Source organism: Acromyrmex echinatior, chromosome 7 (assembly GCF_024713525.1).
Source record: "Acromyrmex echinatior isolate Ae372 chromosome 7, ASM2471352v2, whole genome shotgun sequence".
Taxonomy (NCBI): Eukaryota; Metazoa; Arthropoda; class Insecta; order Hymenoptera; family Formicidae; genus Acromyrmex; species Acromyrmex echinatior.
In genome coordinates, this window is record NC_141858.1 from 12,307,557 (window position 1) to 12,330,749 (window position 23,193).

Consider the following 23,193-nt stretch of genomic DNA (forward strand, 5'->3'; position numbering starts at 1 on the left):
CAAAGAAAGCTTTCTTTATTTTATGTCGAGTCTCCGCAAGAATACATAGATATTCTCATATAAATCACATTTAGATACATATATATAATAAAATTTAATTTTATAACAAAGTTAATTCACTTAATTATACATATAAAAAATTGAATTGAATTGAATTTTACGATATAATTTCGTATAATAATCTCGGGAAAAAATGTTATTCTATATATGGACATATTTCATATATAATTATTACATATAATTGTATATAAATTATGTCAATTTCACATATAATTATACATAATTTTATTGAATTTTGTATAATTAAATATGATTATGTATGAATCATTTTTTTCCAAGAAAATATGATTTTTATATATACTTTCTCAAATTCCATTTAAATTAAATTCAAAAAACTTTTATCGTATACAGAAATTTTTATTATGTACAGAAATCGTGTTTTTTTTGCTACATTAGGTACTATATTGATACTGCATAAATTGCATTTGCTGCGTATATATATATATATATATATATATATATATATATATATGTGTATAAAGGAAAAATCACAGAAAATTCGTTCCGCCTCACACTCGTGTATATTCTAGATTTAAAAGCGGAAGGACAAAGCACGCATGCGCGTTCTAGGAGTACGCCACTTGTTCGGAATTCGCGATCATATGTTATAACCACAAATCGTGACACTGTACACAGTGTATATACATTCTACTGTCTCAACGATAAGACGGGACGAGTATTTGCGGCAGAAGCAAGGAGAACGCGCTTTACACAACATACGAAGATTTTTAAATGGAACTGCAGAAAGCGTTTTCGTTTGATCGCTGGTAATCGCCAATTCACTATTGAATAATGTCCCGTTGTGAGCCCGTGTGAAGTTTTGCGAAAACGTCGAGTGGCTTCGATCTAATTTCGATTAATTTAATTAGCCAATAATTTGTCAATACTATTTTATTAATACGAATAGAATCAATTTTTTGTTTAATGTATATATATATAGATTATAAAGATAATTAATATTTGTATAGTTAGAGGAATTATTTCCTGAACAATTCTGGTTGAATTAATCGTCGTTCAATTAGTCATAGTTGGATCGAGGACAAAAATATACGCCGTTCTTTGAGCTTCTTAAAAACCAAATCGATTGACATTACTTTTTGTAAATGTCTTAGTTTTTATCCAACTAAGTTCAATCTTTTTTGTTTTATAGAATTGATCAATTTACCTTCTCATTCGATCGACTCTATTTTTGCAAATTTCTTCATTTTTGTATCAAGGTACGAAATGATTCACAATCTTTTTGATTTCTGCTTTTTATTTTATACAATAGAATTGATAAGTTTGCCTTTTGAATGACCTCATTTCATCGATTCCATTTTTTAAATTTCTCAGTAAATTTCTCAGTTTTTGTATCAAGGTATCAACTAATTCATCTATTTAATTCTATCTACTTTTTGTTTCATTGAATTGTTTCGTTTATCTTCTGAAAGACTCATTTATTATCAAATTTAGCAGGAACATTCAATGTCTTTCTTTCATGTATTATGTGTCTTCCCAGATAACATGTTTCATAAGATATCTAAAAGATGTCTTTTAGACATTTTATGCAGCATAAATGTTATCTGGGTTGTGAATATAATGTTCTTTCAAATATTACATGTAGAATTGGTCGCCTATCATTATCGTAGCAAAATGCTGATGTAATTTTGCAGTAATTCGGTTTCTACGCGGCGATGACGGCCGCGAGGAAATGTTTCCATGCGCCACACTCCGTACTCTGGAGGTGCACCTGCAGGGAAGTGGCTTAGCCACCAAGAGATTCTACAAATCGACAACGACTCGAAATTTGGAACGAGCTTTGGACATTCGAAAGGATGATTACTGTATCTCGTTTGAAATCTCAGTGTCGATAGATGACAGCTGATTAATATCAACATGTTTGGAAAAATAATCTCTGGGAAAGATGGGACGATTGGGATCTTAAAAACTTTCTGGAGATGAAATTATAAGATGACGAGCTGCTCGTGACATCCGTGTCGCGTGAGTTCCATTGGCGATTTGGATAATCGCAAAGTTATCATAATTTTATTTGTTATTTTAATCGATAACAATATGCTTGTTTAGCTTATTATATCTGTCGTGTAAGATTTAATTAGAATATTTACGTGATGTATATTATTGTTTGTGGAGAAATAAAAGATATAATTGATATCAACAGGTTTTATATGATGATGCGACTGAACTTCAAGACAACCTTGCTTGTTTTGGTTGTTGCAACAGTGAGCTTTTTACTTGCGTCATGGAATAATTGTGGAACCCTGTTGTTTCATACAGACTGGAAGACAAAATATCATAAGGTACGGCAGAATTTATATGATATAACAGTGAGAGCGGATTTTAACGTATTAATCTATATCAGCTTGTCATAATACATATTTTTATATATTATATGTTTTATACGTTTTAATATAGGATCGTATAAATACAGAATCGGGATACCAAGAGATAGATTGTCATATAAACGGCGATTACTCTATAGGATGTCGAAAAGAAGGCGACGAAGTGTATATACCATTTTCATTTATCCATAAATATTTTGAGGTCAGTTAAGTTGATGCGAATTGATTAGCGTTTAATTAAATAAATTATTGTACATTATAAATCAATAAATTATGTTATAAATATATTACGATAACTTGTACATACAATGTTTTAGATTTATGGAAAACTGGCTACTTATGATGGTCTGGAGAGATTCGAATGGCTGCATAGTTATTCAAAGATTGTAAATCCCAAGGGGAAGTATGATCCCCGAGGTGTATTTATGACCTTTGAAAATTACAATGTCGAAGTCAGGGATAGAGTTAAGTGTATTAGTGGCACCGATGGTGTACCGATATCGACGCAATGGGAGAGCCAGGGATATTATTATCCCACACAAATTGCTCAATTTGGATTATCGCATTACAGTAAAAATCTAACCGAGCCCGAGCCACACAGAAAGATCATTGAGGATTCCGATAAAGTTAAGCAGAATTGGAACGTTCCCCAAGGATCGGTTATGAACAGAGTCTACGACAAGCAAGCTAATAGTTACGTCCTGAAATTCGCCACTCCGGAAACGAGCACTTCCGGGATTTCTTTGAAGCTGGATCATGTATTGGACTTTGTATTGAAATGGGATTTTAATATTAAAGACAATGGAAGTGTCACGGTTGCATTACAGTCACGGGAGAAGAAGGAGATGTACTATCTTCATTATGTCACTAATAACATAGTTTTGTATAATTATAATAATCATGTGCACTACGGAATCGGACAAGCTAATCATCAATGGAAACGTCTTACTAGAGATCTTGTAGTTGACTTACAAAAAGGTCTTTATTTGAATGATAAAAGTAGGAAGAAAATACCTCGGTCTAAGTTAAAGGTAAGCGTCATTCAAACGATAATTTTATTATATAATTGATTTCATGGATTTGTAATGTAATCACGCTCATTTTAGGTAGTTAAGATTACTTTGTACGGCTCCGGTATGATTGACAATATGACGTTATCTACTAGCGAGCATATGGAACAATTTTATGATGCGGCAAGATGGTTCGTCGCTAATCAGAATATCACCTCCGGTGGTTGGCCAAATCCTGTCAGGAGAAAAGTAGCTTCTGGAATGGCCATTCTCGAGCCTGGATGGTATCACTCATAGCATATTTTTACATATATACATGTAACTGTGAAATTAACCCTTCTGTATAATTTATTATTTATCTTTTCACTATCGTGTTTCACGAAGTTCTCGCTAAAAATGCAAAAATGAAAACGAGATATCTATGTAAAACTCTTTAGTGTATGAAGGATAGTGTTTTGAGGTGCCATAACGGAATTCGCATAAACTTGAAAAATTGTTACTGTTTAAAATTTTATATGAATACTCGGTTATTACACATTGACAGAAGGATTAAGAGTAAAACAGATTTTCAAAAGAAAAATATATATATGTTACAAAAATATATATATATGTTACAGGTATTCCAGTATGGGACAGGGTCACGCGATATCAGTGTTAGCACGAGCATATTATCATTCTGGAGAGGCAAAATACTTACAGGCCGCTATCAGAGGCCTACGACCTTTCAGACTGACATCCGTTAAAGGAGGGGTGGCTGCGTTATTTCTAAGCAAATATGTTTGGTACGAGGAGTATCCTACTACCCCTTCGTCTTTCATACTCAATGGTTTTATTTATTCGCTTATCGGTCTCTACGATTTGAAAAGCATAGCAGTAGGTAAGGACGCGGAGGAAGCGATCAGACTTTTTAATCAGGGTATGATATCGTTAAAAAATATGTTAACGTTATACGATACCGGTTCAGGTACTACGTACGATTTGCGTCACTTTACATTAAAAACAGCACCGAATTTAGCTAGATGGGATTACCATTCTACTCACATTAATCAACTTCTTCTTCTCAATTCTATCGACAACGATCCTATTTTTATCACAACCGCGGAGAGATGGATCGGTTACATGAATGGTAAAAGAGCGGCGCATAATTAACCACTTTAGAAAATATTCCATCTCCTTTGTATTTTTTATATTTATTTATTTAAATTATTTTTTATCTTATCAAATTGTTTTAATGAATTATTTTCAAAATATTACTATTATAGTTGAATTATTTTCATTATCTTATTTTTATGCTACAGATTAATTTCATAAAAATTTGATGCATATCTTAATTTTTTCTTTCAGTAGATTAAATATTCCCTTGTATAAAATATAATTTTTATTTTATATCAATCACAGCGTCGTAGTTATCACGCGTGAATGAATAGAATAGGCGAAAAACTGCGAGCGTGTATGATATTAAAATTAAATTTGTTAATATTATCTCTGTTAATACAGAAATATGGCATAACTATAAGAATAGGAGATTTGTGTCCTTAATACACGAGATGATTTTTAATTATATGTCGATATACATATTTCTTATACACATTTTTTATACATTTATATTATAATTATTTTTTATGTATAATTCATATAAATATAATAATAATTATTCATTTTATTTATTTGATATAATATATAATATTTATTATACTTATTAGAAGTCTAGAAAAATATCTTAATTTAAAAAATATGAAATATATACTTATAATAAATGATAGATTAATAGCAAATATTGATATATATATATATATATATATATATATATATATATATATATATATATATATAATTAAAAATCATCCTGCATATATTTGTAAATAAGATATTTCTGAAGAACCCCCCTGAACACTCGGACATTGAAGCGGACAATGTCCGTTTTAAAATTAGTAAATTTCGCATAACGGTGCTGCCAATAATTATGATAATTAATATGTAGCGTGATATTCTTTCGTAAGTCATATTGTATAATTATAAATAATACGTAAGAGAAGATTGTAATCATTTATTTTTTAATAGCGACAAGTGATTTTTCGTAAATTTTCTCAACTAGTTTTATAACTATGAACTTGCACACTTATGGAATATAATGTTAAATTATTCAATAAAAATTATTGTTTAATCAGATAATGTAATTCAGACCTTTGTAAGTAATATATTATAACGTTGCATTGAGTTCTCATTTTCTCTTTGTTATGTGATGTGTATAAAATTTATATATTAAAAATATATATGATTCTTATAGAATCTATTAAGAATGTAACATAGAACGTAGCGTTTGGAATGAAATTGAAATGGGAAAAAAATTCATCATCTAAGGATCTTAAGATTGCAGCATAAATCATTATGCTTCCACTCTTATTAAGGATCAAAACTAGATTTGCGACCAGCCGCAGCTTATAAAATATATAGAACACTTTGTGTGAGATCTACTTTGTGATGGATACGAATTGGAAGACATTATCTGCATAGCGCGCGCGTTATGAAAAATATACACATATTATTACTCTGTTATACGACCTGCGTAAGGAATAGGCGGTTAACTTCTTTTTATTCCCCGGTTCAATTCTTCATAAAAGTACGACCAAATATAAAATTGGAATAGAAGTTACGGTATTAAAACGTTGAGTATTTTAAACGTGGGATCGTGGTATCGTTTTGTGTGACTAGTAGTAGCGGTAACGGTAGGCGCGGCCGTAATTGTACACCGATTTGCTCTCGATCGGGTTACAGGTGTACAGGGCGTCGCCTCTGGTGCCCTGCGGGCACGTACAGACCGCGATATGACGTCGAGGCGTGCACTCGGCGCTCGGACCGCATTCATGGCCGGTGCACGGGTTCTTGCACGTGAAATCGATACAGGCCCGATTGTCAGGACATTCACTGTCGGTGAAGCACTCCCCGCGCTGGCAGCTCGTCAAGGCGTTGCCAATATAGCCAGTGGGACACGTGCATACCGGCCTCTCCTTCCCAGTATTGTCGTGGCCTGGCGTACAAATCGCATTAATACCGCAGGGATTTGGTTCGCAGAGATCGCCTGAAAATGAAGATACATTGATTTTGAAACAATTATTTCCTCTTCTTCTTCCTCGTAATCCTCTTGGGTTCATCAGTGATTAACTGATGTAGTAGAGAAGAATACGACTCTAGTTAATTATAATAATAATGATTATAAGCCCGTATCAGAATAGATATTAAGATCGAATTGAACCAATCAAAAGTTTACTAAACTTAATATTGTTTTGTATTTGATTTTCTTTCTTCTGATTAATTAAATTCAATCTCAATTTTAATTTCTAATTTGATACTGGATATTATATTGTCTTTACTGTACTTTAATACTGGAAGGTAATGATTAATTATATTTTAAGTGTTGCACAATGCTTTTAAGATTCAAAATAAATAATTAATTATTACCTTTCAGTATTGAATTAAATTTTTGTAAGGATGATTACTTACGTGGTTCAAACAGTCTACAGCTGACGAAAGGATTACCGGTCATATGTTTTGGGCAACTGCAAACGGGAGTGATATCGCGTAGGTTGCAGTCGGCATGAACGCCGCACACACCGTCGCAAGGATTCACGCATTTCTGATAGAGGCAAGCGGGTTTATTCGAAGGGCATTCAGAGTGGGTGGTGCACTCCGGTCGGCATGCGACAAATGGGTTTCCCGTCCATGTCTGGAACAACAAGAAGCGGATCGATCCCACACGTCCGTTCCGTTTCATTTGGTTTCATTCGTCATCGAGGATGCTTAGTCAGACTTATAGCCTTCGACAGAATAACCGTAATTCTCTATGGATAAAGCGGAGGCGTCTTACTTTCGGGCAGGTGCACTTCGCTTGATGATTGATGACTTGGCATTCCGCGTTCTCTCCGCATTTGCATGGGTTCTCGCATTTGTATGATGACGAGCACGCGAGATGATGAGGACAATCGATGTCGCTCTCACACTCGTGACGACATCCAGATAAGGGTGAACCTCTGTAACCTGGTAGACACGTGCAGACTGGCACTTCGTTGATCACCTCGCATTGGGTATTCACTCCGCATGGACTCGGTTTACAGGCAGCTTCTGTATTGAATATCTTTGATCTTTAAATAACTTATAACATTTTCAAAAAAGTAGAAAAAAGTGCACTCTTTTATGAGTTATTATCTTTATTAAATTATTATGAATTACTATTTATTACAGTCGTTTATCAAATTTCGTTTATCCGAACATGAGAGACAAAACAACAAGACAGAAATCAAATGGATTTAGATAATAGAGGCTCATTAGTTTCTATCAGTATTATTAATATTTATCAATATTACAGCTTATTATAATATAATAAGAGAATTAATGAGTTGGAACTAGACACGAATTTGTTTGTATGAAGTGCAGACAAACGGGGGGATTATTAATATTAAATTTAACTTTTTAATTATTATTATATTAATATTTAATTAAATTCTTTAAATCGAAGAAAGAGAGAAAGAAAAGAATAGAAACGAATATTTTTAGAAGACATAAAGTCCAAAAAATCAGAAACACACACATTAGAAAAATCTTAAAATATTTTTGTGTAATGTTTTTTTATAGATATTCATATTGTTTAAATTAAACGGCAAAACAAAGTTCTACGTACGAGGATCGGCGACTTGACAACTCGAGAATGGATCTCCGACGTATCCTGATATACACTCGCAGGTACCTATGTGATTTCTGGTCAAACAGTTCGCGTTTATTCCACATAGACCTACGCAAGGGTCGACACACCTGTTGTTCGTACACACTCTGTTGTATGGACAATCGTCATTGACTGAAACGTGACGAGGATGTTAAATAACATGCCGATATATCATTCAAATGACAACACCAGAAAACGTGAAAATATTTATGGCAGATATTATTTACATTTGAATACATGGAATTAAAAGGTAATAATATTTTTATGACAATACAAAAAAAAATGAATATCAATAGCAATAATCAACAATAACAGTCTATGAAAATAATCTTATTAATTCAATGATAGTATTAACGAAACAAATAACACTTTATTAAAACAAGAGATATGTGTCGCATTTGTTTCATTGTTTTACTTTTTAGCATTCATCTTGTGTCAATTAACACAAATATTTAGTGGAATTTAATGAAATGTATTAATACAAATTTTCCTACTGTGTGTCAATAAATTAACAAGATTATTTTTCAATTAGACTGCCAGTTAATATAGTTAATATATTTGTTTTCCATCAAGTATACAGTTCATTTTCATATTCTATCATGATCTGCTCATCCTACAAATTTCGGATCAACATGACGCGTTTTTTCCATTGTTGCAATTTTTTTAAATGGCCAACGGTGTGTAAACTTGAGTTTATAATTCCGCGGTATAATTCCGACTTAATTAACAAGAGTTTACTCTTCCAGGAATTATATAATGCTCGCGGTTCACGTTGATCGCATTTGTACTCACTTAAACATTCGACTCGCACGCACTGCGCGAGTGGGTCTCCCATATGAAGATTCAAACACGAGCACACCGGCCGTCCTAAGCTCATCGTGCATCTCGCGTTGACGCCGCACGTGTAGCTGTCGCAACCGCCTAGAGACGGAGAGTCGGATGATTCAGCAGGGACGCTTCGGTTTTGCGTAATAACTACTAATAACAAAGATTATTGAAGAATTAAGCAGAACTTACCGGACGTACTTGTTCGCGACTGAACGTATTGGACATAGTGACTGCCGTTCACCAACGTGATGAACAGGAACAGGAACAAGGTTGCGACTTGCGTGTACATTTTGCCACTGTTCCAAATGTATCTGCCGAAAGAGATGAAATTCCAATGACACTTGTGGAAAGAGAATGCTATTCTCGTGATGATTCTCCTCTGATGTTGTAGATCAAGTTCTGCGCAATTCTTTCAATTAAAATAATACTTTTCTTTTCGATATAAATCATTAGAAATAAAACAATTTGCTTTCTTGAAATTAAAGATGGGTAAAAAATTATCCTAACTACTTGAATTAAAAAAGGCGATGATGACTGGTGAACATTTTTGCTTGAATTTTCAAGGCGGGAAGAGAACGCTATTCTTTTGCAATAATTCTTTGCAATTATTCTTCAATGCAAATCAAGTTTTACGCAAATTCAATTTAAAGCAAGATTTTTCTTTTTGATTTAAATCGTTGAACGAAATGAACTCGCTTTCTTGTAAATATAGATATAATCGTCCCAATTATTTAAATTATAAGAAAGACGATAATGATAGGCGTTAATGCAGAAAGAGAACATTATTCGATGAAGAACTTCTCTCCGATGATGCAGCAAAACGAGCAAATTCAAGTTAAAACGAGACCTATTTTTTCAATTTAACGAAATGATTCGCTTTCATGCAATGGGAGATGGGTAAATCCAATTTAATACTGGAATGTAATAATTAATTATTTTGAGCATTACAGTGTGTACAACTGCCTTTAATACTTAGAATAAGTAATTAATCGCTATCTTGTAGGATTATATTTTTGTAAGGGAAGATCATCCCAATAACTTAAGTTAGAAAAAGGCTCCAAAGGATGACTGGCGAATATTTTTGCTTAAATTCTCAATGTTTATTTCCATCAATACAAATTAACTTTAATCTTGGTTTAATTTTATCTTTTTCTAGAAATAGAAAAAGATTTAATCTTTTTTTTTATACGCGTTTTTATCAATATGGATTAACTTTAATCTTAACTCACTTGCTCTTCATCTTTTTTTAATTTTTAGAAAAAGATGAGTTAGTTGAACCAAGATTAAGATTAAACTATATTGGTAGAAACGAGCATTAGACATAGAAAAAAGAGTAAATTAAGCCAAGATTAAAGTTAATTTACATTTTAATTTAATTTACAAGTTAATTTAGTAGAAACGGACTATTTATGTCCACATTATAATACAAAGAAATAATGAGCAATAGACAATAAATACGACAAACAATGCAAATAACACTGAATAATAGACAATGCGATCAATGAATAATGCATTAAGTTTTTACCCGAATAGACACTTAAAAAAGTTTATCCCAGTTTTATTCGAATAATGCCCACCTCTGCTTGCAACTTGGTGCTCGATCGGCGCGAGAAAGACTAACCGATCAGTGATCACCTGCGACCGCGTAAATGACGCGAGGACGATCCCAAGCCCCACTATCTGCGACCTTCAGAGTCCCCCCTTCGAATTTCGCCCACACACGGCCCTGATTCTTCAAGGTATTCGATAAATTTCGCCTACGTATTTTATATCTTTGTTTTTTTTCGTTTCCTTTTTTTTATAATTGATGAGCATTACGTGCGAACACGATGGTTTTCTCATAGCCTGAGCTGCGGCGCAGCGCGATTGGAGCACGCACATAATTATCCGTCTATCCGTCTATCCCGGCCTAGAATTGCGTGGCTATAATGATATTCCATATTCGCGTGCATAGTACAATGCGTTGGTCAAAACAGGTATGAGTAATCGCAGCTGCAGCTTTGGTGCGCGGAGTTCCGTGACGAGGGAACCCTTTCGCGCCAAAAATGGATCTTCGCGAACGCATACGTTCTGATACGCTCGATCCCGCTACTGCAGCGTAGTCGAAGTAAATCCGGTATCGGCTTGTCGTTCAACTGCGGATCACCGTTTTAATATATCGCGTCATACACTCCCTCTCCCCGTGCTTCTTTATATCCGCGTTATATGCTAATCTAGAACAAAAATGTCAACAAAGTAAAAAAAAAGGTAAAAATGCAAATTGTGCCGCGTAAATAAAGTATGGTAACCTGAGTATATTACATCGCCCGAATAGTCGCACATTCCCGTTTGGTTGTCGTTTTTGTGAATAGAACGCATAATCTGATGTCGCAATTAGCAATCTTGAGATGAGGAACGTAATAATTTAATATATATTTAAAGGTCTTCATCGAAAACCATTTGTCTGGTACTTAACGTAAAATTCATCGATTCGGTAAATGCGAATTTATTTCAGAAAACGGTCTATAGAATCATTTTCGCCAGTTGCAAATGAAAAACTAATTATATTTACATATAAAATGTAATTATTTTAGAAATAATTTGTGTTAAGAAGATGGAATGGAATTGATAAATTGGCGTTGTACGCTTTTCAAATATACAAGTAATAGTTATATAAAACTTGTGTTATATATTTAGGAAACTTTTCGTACAAATACACATACGCTTAAAACTTTAAATAAATGCAAAATACACATATATTTGCCATATAGAACACGTATCTATGTACAGAGTCGATCGTCAGAAACAGAAGGTTTGAAAACTTCTTTAAATTTGTGAATAAATTTAGCTTTTAACTATTTTTATATTTTAGTTTTTATTGATGCAAATTAAATAAAATTTTACACTTTAAAATATTTGCTAAAGATATGAAAGGAAAACATATGCCCTGAAACACAAACTACGATTTTGAGAAGAACTTCCTTCTATAATATATTTGTTTTTCAATTATGTAAGTTCCATCCTAATATTTTTTTTCGCGTTCAATGAAATGAATTTATTCAAGCATTCCATTTCAAAGTGAACCACTCTGCACGCTACATATACATATCGATATTACTATTTATGTACATGGCGGATCTTTATGAATTTAACATTAATCGTGTGTTTGGTGCATTTCTTTTCCATCGATGAGTATCTTGTCCTACTTTTCGTGATACATGGAGTATCGTTAATGTCGTGTAATCAAATTTTTATCTCTTTGAAAATTATCAAACTTTCAAATAAGAGATATTCGTATTTTATAAATGAGATGCTTGAGCTAGAGTATAATTTTGCACTGAAAAAAAGAGTCTGATAATAGTTATAAAATGTTAAGTGAACTAATTTCAATCAAATGTTTGGTTAACCAATATAACCAAAAATAATTTTACTTTTTTTAAATATTTAGTATTAACAAACAGTTAGTTATATTATTATGTTTGGTAATACTTACTAAATATGTAGGAAAGCAAAATTATATTTAAAAAAAATTATATTATATATACAGGTTTCTCTCTGCACATACATATGTTTATATAGTATATGATTAGATATTACATTATATTAATTAAATTTGATTGAAACTATTTCACTTAATATTTGACAATTATTATCAAGTTACTCGTTTTGTCAATGTATTTGTGCGAGATTATATTTACTGTTTGAATTTTATTTGCACTTTGCGTCTCTTAAGAACTCTTCGTAAGCAGTCGCAATTTCATCGTCATAATTATCATCGGGTTCTTCTTCAGATGTCCTGTAAATTATACAATAATATTAGTACATAAATTTCTTAAATAAATATTTTTATTGAATGGAATTATTATCTTTCAACTATTTCTCTTTTATTATTTTAATAATATGAAAGAAATTAAAATGCTTATTTACAACAAACAACACAATTTAAGAAACAAAGTTTTTTTTAGAAAATGAATTTAATGTTTTAAATCATTAAAATTTTATATTAATTTTGAAATGTAATTGTGATGAAATAATTGATTGTGTGTGTGTAGAGAAATGTTTTAAAGAATTTTTTTTATATCATTAGCAAATATGTGATATGAAGTTACAACATACCCTTGATCGTCTAAATCAGCTTTTGCGTGCTGCTCAAGAAATTCGCTTTCCTCCGCAGACAGAATCGAGCCGTCAGGACCATACATCACTGGTTGGTTGAAAGGTATTTTCTCCGGTACTTGGTGCTGTATTTTCAACGATTCAGATGAATGATAATTAGACGCACCCAATTGATCAGATTGTCGCTGCACATCGTTAAATAACACATGACTCGACCCAGATGAATCACAATTGGGCGCGCTTCTACCCCAATCCTTTCGTAATTCGTGAACACTGTTTACCATATTTCCTACATGCGTATCAACTTGCCCATTATTCACGAGTTCCGTTAATGCCCGCATCATATTCTCCATGTCTTTACTCCTGCTTTTATCTTTCTCCAACACGTGACCTGCCAACTACGCATTACATCAAATGTGTACATTGAATGTAGAATGTAAATAAAAACTAAATTATCGTCACTATTATTTGCGACTTACTTTGAGCGCTTGGCATATATATTTAACAGAACTCGACGCTGGTCTTTGCAGTACCCTAGTAATAAACAATACCAACAATTCTCCTAAAGTGAAAGCGTAAGACTCATCCATCTGAGCGACCAACTCTGCTAAAAACAATATCAGTCCATTGCATTTCCGTTGGTCCCGTTGCTCTTCGGGTTGATTAAGCCATTCAGATTCGAGTAATCTGGTCTCCAATTTACATCTAACATAAAAATATCGTTAATGTATATTAAATCGTATACTTCCAATCACACATGAAATGCCCTTGAACTTACTGGAAGCACAACAAATCCCTGAATAGCTCTTTGGAAAACATATACATCTCTTTGGAATCTTCTAAGCTGGTGTCAAAATATTTACATAACCGGGCTCCATTATATCGAAAATTACTTTCCGCTATAGACTGAAAATAATATAATGTCAGTAAAGTAACGTGCGAATTATGTAGTATTCTATGTAGTTTTTTTATCAAATAAATACTGAATATTGTTTACGAATAAAACGCCTCTTGCGCAAAATTAAATGTCATCCGAATATTCGGAGAAAAAAAGAGGAATTTTTATACCCATTCGATTATGGTTGTAATAACCAACTGCAAGCAACGCATATTTCCACTCAACCTAAGCTTGTCCATAAATGGTGGAACTAGATTAGCGAACTCGGCAGGATTCATAATTAAAATGTTGATAATTTTATTGAGATGATCATAAGTTTCTAAGTTATAAGCTTCTTCCTTTTCATTTTGTTGCTTCTCTTTCTAATTAAAATATTATTGATACATATAAATATTGTATATAAAGCAATTCCTTATAATGAAAAGAAATCAGGCTTTTATCTTGCTATTACTTACATTATCTTGATCATATCCATAATTATTGTAATTTCCTACGTCTGTATCCTGTATATTGCATTGCTGTTCCAAAATGTCTCCTAGAGTACTATCATCCGCAAATGACGGAGGTACAGATACATTTGATGGTATTTCACGAGCTATTCTGATTCTGTCTTGTATGGAACTCTTTGGATATTGGAGAGTAGGTTGCTATCAGCAAATTATTCAGAATCAAAATAACAGAATGTTGCTTTAAAATCCAATCAAAATAGCATAAATAACTTACAAGAGGCAGATACACGTTAGGCTCTGCTGGAGAAGACTGCACCAAAGAAGACTGCGACTTAAAAACCTGAGGCAGCATGGATTTTGGAATAAATTCTGCTGCCTGTGGTGATAGCGCAAATTTTTTCTCTTCCTGATTATGCTGTGTCGTCATAGTAGATGATGAAGAGTCGGATTCTATGTATAAATAAGTGATTTTATTTTAAATTTGACAGTCAAGCTCCTAATTTTGTTGCAACTAAAATAATGCTAACTTATACTGGATTGACTAGCAGATGATACACTGTATGGTCGTCTGAGTCCCACACATGAATCTAATTGTGACCAAACACGATGTCCACGTCCTATACCTTGTTTCATAATTTCCTCATCCTTGCCAGTTTTCCTGTCTCCTCTAAAAGAGTCCATTTTCTGCAAACAAACTGCCAAAAACAAGTAAAACTTAGATTCAGTAAACTAGTTTCAAAACTCAACGTCTTTTACAATCTCAACAATATGTTCTTATCAAACATACTGTACTTTTTTATTACATATATGTGTGTATATATATATATATATATATATATATATATACAGGGTTGGCCATATTCGACGGAAAGATGTTTTTTTTTTCAATCATGGGAAACGTCGTTACTCGATCTAACATCTCTTTCCATGATTGAAAAAAAAAACATCTTTCCGTCGAATATGGCCAACCCTGTATATATATTATATATATACATACACTTTTTAATATATATATATATATATATATATATATATATATATATTAGGTGTTGGAATTAATTCGTAGCGTTTTACAAGTGATGGGAAGTACTTTCATTAATGTATTTTTTAATGCTCATGTGAAATAAATAACATTCTTTCATTAAAAAACGCTACGAATTAATTCCAACACCTAATATATATATACCAAAGTATAAACATGTATTTTCTATAAAAAAAGAGATACAGAGAAAATAAAAAAGTTTAATAAATTTGAATTTTGGATTTTATATAGGTACACTTTAAAGTCGTTATACACAAGTATATATAATAATATTATGAATATAGATTTAATCACAATTTTCTGAAAAAAGTAAGTAGTAACCAAATATTAAACAGAATAAGCATATTAAATAATTTCCTATGTAGCATAGAACATTTCAACAATTATTGCTGGAATATTGCACTTATATTACTTGAATTGTTATAACAGTATTTCTAAAAAATATATCGTTTTTTTTTATTGTGGTTTTTCTATGAAATTGTGTATTTAAAGATTCACGAAGAATAATTATTATTAAAGAAGAAAAGGAATATATAAAATATATATTTTATACGAAACAATATTTTATAATTCACATTTTTGGAGTACAAAAACATCTCAGATGAGACTAGTCCCAGATTTTTCAGTTCTATGTTAAATTGGATTCAACATAATATTCTTCCTATAACTGAACTAATATATATTTTTGGAATTAAAATGAAATAGACGTTTAATATTCGACAAAAGCAAGAAGAACATTCGAATGCTATCTAGTTCAGGAATAAAAAAACTTTATAGATTACTTTATTAGACTTTCATAGGTTTCTTTGATTTTAAGATTCTTTAATTCCTATTAGACTTGTTAATTAAAAATATTAAAGACAAAATATACTTGATTTTTGCTCATTTGTGAGAATTGATTTGGACTGCGAAGATATAATAAACGTAATGATACATGACGTATAGATACATCAGATAAGCGAAGAAATTCATCTGCGACAGTACTTCACACTGTGTTAAGCTTGGCACTTATCAAAATTCCTGCTTATTGAAAGAATAATGACAAGTCGAGGCCGTATCTTTATTACGAAAGATATTGTTACACGATTATCATTAACAAGCACAATCATTCTGCGACATCGCATTGATTGCATCGCAACGAACAAGATACCTTTGGAATATTAGTTCAGACCGAGTCAGCAGTCCTCCTTGAATTACGAACAGATAACACAATTCGGACAATCCGTCTGACTAGCGAGAATATGCAAGGAATCCGGAAGTTGTGAAGGCCGGTTACACATAGGCATCACAAACGTGAGCCGCATCGGCTACGCATCTCACGCAGTCCAGAACAGCTCAGCGCAGCCTCGCCGCCCTCACCCAGTGTTGTTAGACGGGTCGGGTCTCAGACGCATGCGCGTCCAAAATGGCTTCAGTAACGTATCTGTCATTAGTAAATAAGAGATCATTAGTCGACTATATCAAATTTTTGCAAAGAAATTGAAAATTTTAATATATTTTACATATTTTACGTAGGTATACATAGTAGAAATATATTATATATATTTATATATATGTATACGTACGTAAAATATGTAAAATATATTAAAATTTTCAACATTTTCAACTCTAAGCGACTAATGATCTCCTATTTACTAGTGACAGGTACATTACTGAAGTTACATTGGACGCGCATGCGTCTGAAATTCGGCCCGTCTAAGGCTGGGTTCACATCTTGATGGAAAAACGGAAAGCGGAAAAGCGAAAGCCAATCAGAACTCGCGGAAAGAAGCAGGGGATCGATTCTGTATCTTGAAACGAGGTGAAAATTACAAAAGTGAACGAATTTACTAGAATACTGATAATTTCATTGGTTAACACCTAGTAAATTTGCTCACTTTGTAATTTTCACCTCGTTTCAAGATACAGAATCGATTCCTTGATAGGTTGAAATTTTTATTCTCTGTTCTCTGTTCTTTTTATTGTGCGGAGCTCCTAATATTTGTCAATTTTTATTATGTAATCTGTTTATCACTGGCTGCGTTCGCTTTGCCGCTTACAACACTTATGAGCATCAATTGTCCTTGTTTAATATTTAATAAACAACAAGGATGAAACGACACTTGAAGCGTTGTGAGCGCCAAAGCGAACACAGCCACTGAAAATGAGCGTCGGATATCAGCATGAAAAAGCATCTTAAATGCAAAAAGTGCAAGCAACGCGATCAGACTTAAGGTCTTATATCATGGCTGCGACCTATGTTTCTGTCGAACGAATTTGTGTATATCGGAACATAGCTTGTTTATAGATTCGCCGGTTGTGATTGTGAATTTGTGAATTTCTTTTCTTAAATTTTCTCGAAAAGTATTTTATTCAAATATAAAAATGCCGTGTGAAATGATAACTCTGCAACTTGGTCAATGTGGCAATCAAAGTAAATAGTTAATTTTATTTTGCAACAGATGATGCCATTATTAATTTTTAAACATAAGTTTTAAAATGTAATATAAATTCAAATAGCGGCATAAAAATAACATAAGTTTCATAATTGTATGATTTTTTTAACTTTAACAATTTTAGATAATCAAAGTCGGAATTTTACAAAACTCAAAACATTAAGTTCATCTAAATCCTTCTGAATAAATCAAAAGAAAAAAGATCTATAAACGATCTGATCTTCAAAACATTGTGTAGCTTTATATGCTAAATCTTTCACACTTGTAACACAAGATTACATACATATTTATAAATTTAAATATTTTGTTTATCTTTGCAGTTGGATTTGAATTTTGGAAAAGGTTATGTGCAGAACATGGAATTAATCCAGAAGGAATTTTAGAAGATTATGCAACAGAAGGAATGGATAGAAAGGATGTCTTTTTTTATCAGTCAGATGATGAACACTATATACCAAGAGCTGTATTATTGGATTTGGAACCAAGAGTAATTAATGCTATTATGTCTTCTACATACAAAAAGGTAATATACATAAATATACATATACACACACACACATATATATATATATATATATATATGTTTTACTCTTTTTATATCATTTGACATTAAAGTTAAAAATTTTTATTTTGTTATAAGCTGTATAATCCTGAAAATATCTACTTATCAAAACATGGTGGTGGTGCTGGAAATAACTGGGCATCTGGATATCATCAGGGTGAAAAATTACAGGAAGAAATCTTTGATATTTTGGATAGAGAAGCTGATGGTAGTGACAGTTTAGAAGTAACTATATTATTCTTATATTTTAGTACTTTAGTAATATAGAATTTTAATCTGATGTTTATAATATAAGAATATTCTTTATATTTTTAAATATGATTTTTTTTAAGAATCATGGAATTTGTGTAGGGTTTTGTTTTGTGCCATTCAATAGCAGGAGGTACAGGTTCTGGCATGGGATCTTTTATGTTAGAATCTCTTGCTGATAGATTTCCCAAAAAATTAATTGAGACATACAGCGTTTTTCCAAATCAAGATGAAATAAGGTAAATATTTATTTATTTGAAAATTCTCTATATAATATATGGATATACATATATTGTTTATATATTTATATATGTTTTTCAAAATATAAGTCCGATATGCTCTGTTACATCCTGTACATACACACATATATATATATATATGTGCATATGTATATATAGACATACCTTTTTTGTTACAGCGATGTTGTAGTACAACCATATAATTCATTGTTAACATTGAAAAGGCTGACTCAATGTGCAGACTGTGTAGTAGTTTTAGACAATACTGCTTTGAATAGAATTGCTTCAGACAGATTGCATATCCAGAATCCCAGTTTCACACAAATTAATAAACTTGTTTCAACAATAATGTCTGTTAGTACAACCACTTTAAGATATCCTTCGTATATGAACAATGATTTGGTTGGTTTGATTGCACCACTTATACCAACTCCTCGCTTGCATTTTCTAATGACTGGTTATACTCCACTTACAACGGATGAAGAGGTATCTGATAATTTAATTATTACTTATTTTATATTTTGTTAGAATAGGATATGAAATATAAAATACTTAAAATATTAATTTTATAATATTTTCTATAACAATATCTTATAATTAATATTTTTATTTACGAAATGATGAATTTTATGATATAGATTTAGAAAAAAATTAATTCTATTTAAAAATATGTAATTGCATATTACAATTTTGTATATTGATGCATTTACAAAAAATTAACATCAGAGAGAGAGAGAAAATTAAAAAATTTTTTTTTATTAAAAAAAAATTATATTCCTGCTCCGATTATTAGAATATAATTACAATTTATTTAATCAGAATATAATCACATTTGATGTTTAAACATGTCTGTATAATTTTGTAAATTATTGGGAAACAGGGCGCGTCTGTGAGAAAAACATCTGTCTTGGATGTAATGCGACGATTGCTACAACCGAAAAATATGATGGTTTCTACAGCATTAGACAGAAATGCATCTCATTGTTATATATCTATTTTAAATATAATTCAGGTAATATTTTAGAGAACTTCACTCATTTAAGAAATTTATTTGTTAATTTGTTATGTTTCCTTATATTCAAAAGAAACATATTGCTCAACACATAATTATTTTGAATAGGGTGAGGTGGATCCGACACAAGTACACAAATCATTACAAAGGATTAGAGAGCGAAAACTCGCGCAGTTTATTCCTTGGGGTCCTGCTAGTATACAAGTAGCTCTTTCACGAAAATCTCCTTATATACAAAGTGCACATCGCGTTTCTGGTTTGATGTTAGCTAATCATACTAATATATCATCGGTAAGAATATTGTCTATTAAATTCTCAAAACTTATCGTCTAATGGATATATCACAGCACAATATATAATACAATATATTCTATAATATTTGAAGTTAAATATTGATAACTATGTTTCAGTTGTTTGATAGAGCCTTACAACAATATGACAAATTGCGTAAACGCGAAGCATTTTTGGAACAATTCCGCAAAGAAAAGATGTTCGAAGATAATCTCGATGAACTGGATAATTCACGAGAAGTTGTAGACTGTTTAGTGAAAGAGTATCAGGCTGCGACTCGAGTCGATTATCTTAGTTGGAATCCAAATAAGGCAGATACATAAGTATGCAAATAATCAAACTTTTCTAGTTTTCATTACATTAAGTTTTACATCGCCATTATACTTATGATTGACAGAATATTTGTAGGATACATTATCACAATATTCATTCTCACAAAAAAATATTTGTTAATATAATTAATAGAAATGGTTTCTAAATTTTTTAAATTATGGATTTCTATTTGAGATAATAACAAAACTAATTTACAAGTTTTAGTTAAGGCTCCTGAATAGTTGCCATGGCCATATAGAATCGTGACGTCACAAGCGAGAAATAATACGTTAAAGTTTCTTGCATGACATTTGTAAATAAAGAGAATTATAAATAAATATAAAGGCGTTATAAAATATAATTGCTCAGGAGCCTTAAGTAATCGCTACTTAAATGCGCATTGCACCTTAGTATTCTTCAATCGTTTATTCATTTGTCTGAATTTCTACACTGTAAATGTATTTCTTTTTTGCGTGCATAACTAGGGGGTAGAACAGCAATCGTAATAAAGCCTGTATGACCAGGTAATGAATGAGAGTGAGTAACTGTAAGAAGTTTTTCTTCTTGTTTTTCTTTTCCGTTCTTGTTAATATCTTCAGTTGTGTGCTATAATAGAATAATTAAATTTTTCATTTTTATATTCAGGTTATTCTTTGAAATTTATTCAATGTCTTAAAATTGTGTTTTTTCAATGTCTTCAAATTTTTTCTATCTATTAAAATATTTTACAAGAAAATATACTAAAATATAAAATTTTATAAAGTTATAAAAGCATGTTAAATTTTATATTTTATATCTCATTAATCTATTCAAATATTCAATATAATATTTACATTGATATAGTTTTAGATGAACAATTGAATATTATTTTAATTTATTTTATTTGTATATGCAATTAAAGATTTTTCACTAGTAATGATAAAGTATACCAACCTTGTGTTTCAAACATTCCAAATCTAATATTGGCAAAAGCTTATACTGAACATTCATTTCTCTTTGCAAACATTCGTACGTATGTAATTCTATAAATCCTTCACAAATTAGTTTTATGCAAGTACGTTGAACTTGTTCGATGCAAGGAGAAAAGAAACAAAGTTTTCCACCTGTTGGATAAAAATTGTATATTATACATTGTACTATAATGAATGTAACACTTACAATACTATGTAATATGTGTATTATATCTTCAAATACGCTTATATGTATTAATGTTAATTCAAATTACATATATCTTTGTGCAGATATTAAAATACTCATCCTAGAATATTTACTGTCAATTAAAATTCATAAATAAAATAAAATTTTAAAAAATTTCACCTGCTTTTTTTAGAGCAACTGTAGCATGCTCTACAGCTAACCATGGATGTGGAAGATCTAGAAACACTGCATCGACTTTATGTTTTAATTCTTCTCCAAATCCTTCTAAGCAAACGTCTTTTTCTTTCAAAGTTACAAAATCACTCAAACCATGTTTTTTAAATTCTGTGCTAGCAATAGATACACGTTGTTCATGAAAATCGAAGGTATACAAATGGCCACTTGGACGTATCACTCGAATTAATGCATGAGATAAAGAGCCGCTACCAGTACCTAAAATTGATTATGAATAAAATTTTTTTTTTTTTTCAAATATGTGCATATATTAGCATAGTGTGTATGTGCATATGACGTACCTGTTTCAATTACTATACTTCCTGGTCTAAGTTCCATTAAATGTATAATAAAACTTATATCTGGACTATAAATAATTTGAGTTCTATGAGGTAGTATCAGTGTCCAAAGTTCTGACGTTGGCTGCAATACATATGCCCAGCCTCGAGTCAACTCGACTTTTGAACCATACTTTTGTCCAATGAGTGATATGACTCTTAGTGCACCATATGCAGTATTGAATACATTGTCTATGATTTTGCCCTTTTTATTGGAAATTTTCGCTTTTACTTCCAGAGGATGCATGTTGTTTGGATTTAAATATAAGATAACAATATCTCCATCTTCTATAACTTCTTTAATTTTGTTGAAACTCATTTCGTAATTGTTTAGTTTAATTTTCTTCAGCTCCAATAATGCTTAATAAAATTATGCTTATTTGATGCGTTTTTGTGGAAAACGAAAGAATCTGATAAAAAAACGTATAGAATTATTTATACTTTGTTTATATCATAATTGATTATTCCCCTCTCTATTTGTTATTAATCAATTCTTACAGATTATGGCCAGTATAAATGATCCTTACTGCTCTGCTCTGCAAAGCGAGATATTAATTGTTAAGTTAATGACTTTACAGGTTAAGAAATCCGCGTTGTATCAAAATCAAAATGCTGCAAGCTGCAAGCATGTGCCATGTGTCTGTTCGACTTGCTTACACTTTTTACACTTAACATCTTTGCTTTCTCTCTTTTCAGTGCCAAATATTGTACATATATCTATCTCATTTTAAGTGTAAAAAGTGTAAGCCGAACAAACCAAATGAAATTCCATCATAGCTGCAAGGAATTAAGCCTTGAACACAATGAATAGCATAGGGAATAGGAGAACAGAGAATAATAGATTTCAACCTATCAGAAATCACGCATTCTAGTATATATAGTTTCTGATAGGGTAAAATCTTTTATTCCCTACTGTCTCTCTCTCTCTCTCTCTCTCTCTCTCTCT

The 23,193-nt window shown here is 31.5% G+C and overlaps 5 protein-coding genes across 9 annotated transcripts; 2 read left to right on the forward strand and 3 right to left on the reverse strand.

Moving 5' to 3' along the window:
* Positions 1-610: 610 nt before the first annotated feature.
* Positions 611-5,626, forward strand: Hsepi (D-glucuronyl C5-epimerase). 2 transcript variants are annotated; one of them, XM_011066465.2, is made up of 8 exons: positions 611-827; positions 1,211-1,277; positions 1,713-2,040; positions 2,219-2,357; positions 2,473-2,601; positions 2,717-3,430; positions 3,506-3,693; positions 4,027-5,626. In XM_011066465.2, the coding sequence occupies exons 4-8, from the start codon at positions 2,226-2,228 to the stop codon at positions 4,556-4,558; spliced, it is 1,695 nt and encodes a 564-aa protein (XP_011064767.1). In that variant the 5' UTR covers positions 611-827; positions 1,211-1,277; positions 1,713-2,040; positions 2,219-2,225; the 3' UTR covers positions 4,559-5,626. The 2 variants fall into 2 exon arrangements, with proteins under 2 accessions (XP_011064767.1, XP_011064766.1); XM_011066464.2 differs by lacking the exon at positions 1,211-1,277.
* LOC105152284 (uncharacterized) lies at positions 5,437-10,606 on the reverse strand. Of its 3 annotated transcripts, none has more exons than XM_011066467.2 (7): positions 10,532-10,606; positions 9,144-9,265; positions 8,919-9,047; positions 8,085-8,258; positions 7,275-7,528; positions 6,911-7,133; positions 5,437-6,488 (listed from the first exon to the last, which is right to left on the reverse strand). In XM_011066467.2, exons 2-7 carry the CDS (start codon positions 9,241-9,243, stop codon positions 6,118-6,120), a joined length of 1,251 nt encoding a protein of 416 aa, XP_011064769.2. In that variant the 5' UTR covers positions 9,244-9,265; positions 10,532-10,606; the 3' UTR covers positions 5,437-6,117. The 3 variants fall into 3 exon arrangements, with proteins under 3 accessions (XP_011064769.2, XP_011064770.2, XP_011064768.2); XM_011066468.2 differs by having other exon boundaries at positions 10,480-10,566; XM_011066466.2 differs by having other exon boundaries at positions 9,144-9,353; positions 10,532-10,547.
* Positions 10,607-11,602: 996 nt separating this feature from the next.
* LOC105152285 (uncharacterized) lies at positions 11,603-16,815 on the reverse strand. 2 transcript variants are annotated; one of them, XM_011066470.2, is made up of 10 exons: positions 16,589-16,815; positions 14,924-15,091; positions 14,671-14,846; positions 14,403-14,594; positions 14,118-14,309; positions 13,828-13,955; positions 13,529-13,754; positions 13,050-13,447; positions 12,632-12,729; positions 11,603-12,270 (listed from the first exon to the last, which is right to left on the reverse strand). In XM_011066470.2, the coding sequence occupies exons 2-9, from the start codon at positions 15,075-15,077 to the stop codon at positions 12,642-12,644; spliced, it is 1,554 nt and encodes a 517-aa protein (XP_011064772.2). In that variant the 5' UTR covers positions 15,078-15,091; positions 16,589-16,815; the 3' UTR covers positions 11,603-12,270; positions 12,632-12,641. The 2 variants fall into 2 exon arrangements, with proteins under 2 accessions (XP_011064772.2, XP_087263810.1); XM_087407684.1 differs by having other exon boundaries at positions 11,603-12,729.
* Positions 16,816-17,607: 792 nt separating this feature from the next.
* LOC105152289 (tubulin gamma-2 chain) lies at positions 17,608-21,849 on the forward strand. The gene is made up of 8 exons (XM_011066472.2): positions 17,608-17,851; positions 18,194-18,396; positions 18,514-18,660; positions 18,787-18,923; positions 19,103-19,409; positions 19,804-19,935; positions 20,044-20,226; positions 20,346-21,849. The coding sequence occupies exons 1-8, from the start codon at positions 17,803-17,805 to the stop codon at positions 20,547-20,549; spliced, it is 1,362 nt and encodes a 453-aa protein (XP_011064774.1). The 5' UTR covers positions 17,608-17,802; the 3' UTR covers positions 20,550-21,849.
* On the reverse strand, positions 20,087-22,950 carry Trmt61 (tRNA methyltransferase 61). The gene is made up of 5 exons (XM_011066471.2): positions 22,746-22,950; positions 22,212-22,657; positions 21,856-22,128; positions 21,472-21,641; positions 20,087-21,144 (listed from the first exon to the last, which is right to left on the reverse strand). The coding sequence occupies exons 2-5, from the start codon at positions 22,564-22,566 to the stop codon at positions 20,968-20,970; spliced, it is 975 nt and encodes a 324-aa protein (XP_011064773.2). The 5' UTR covers positions 22,567-22,657; positions 22,746-22,950; the 3' UTR covers positions 20,087-20,967.
* Positions 22,951-23,193: the final 243 nt, after the last annotated feature.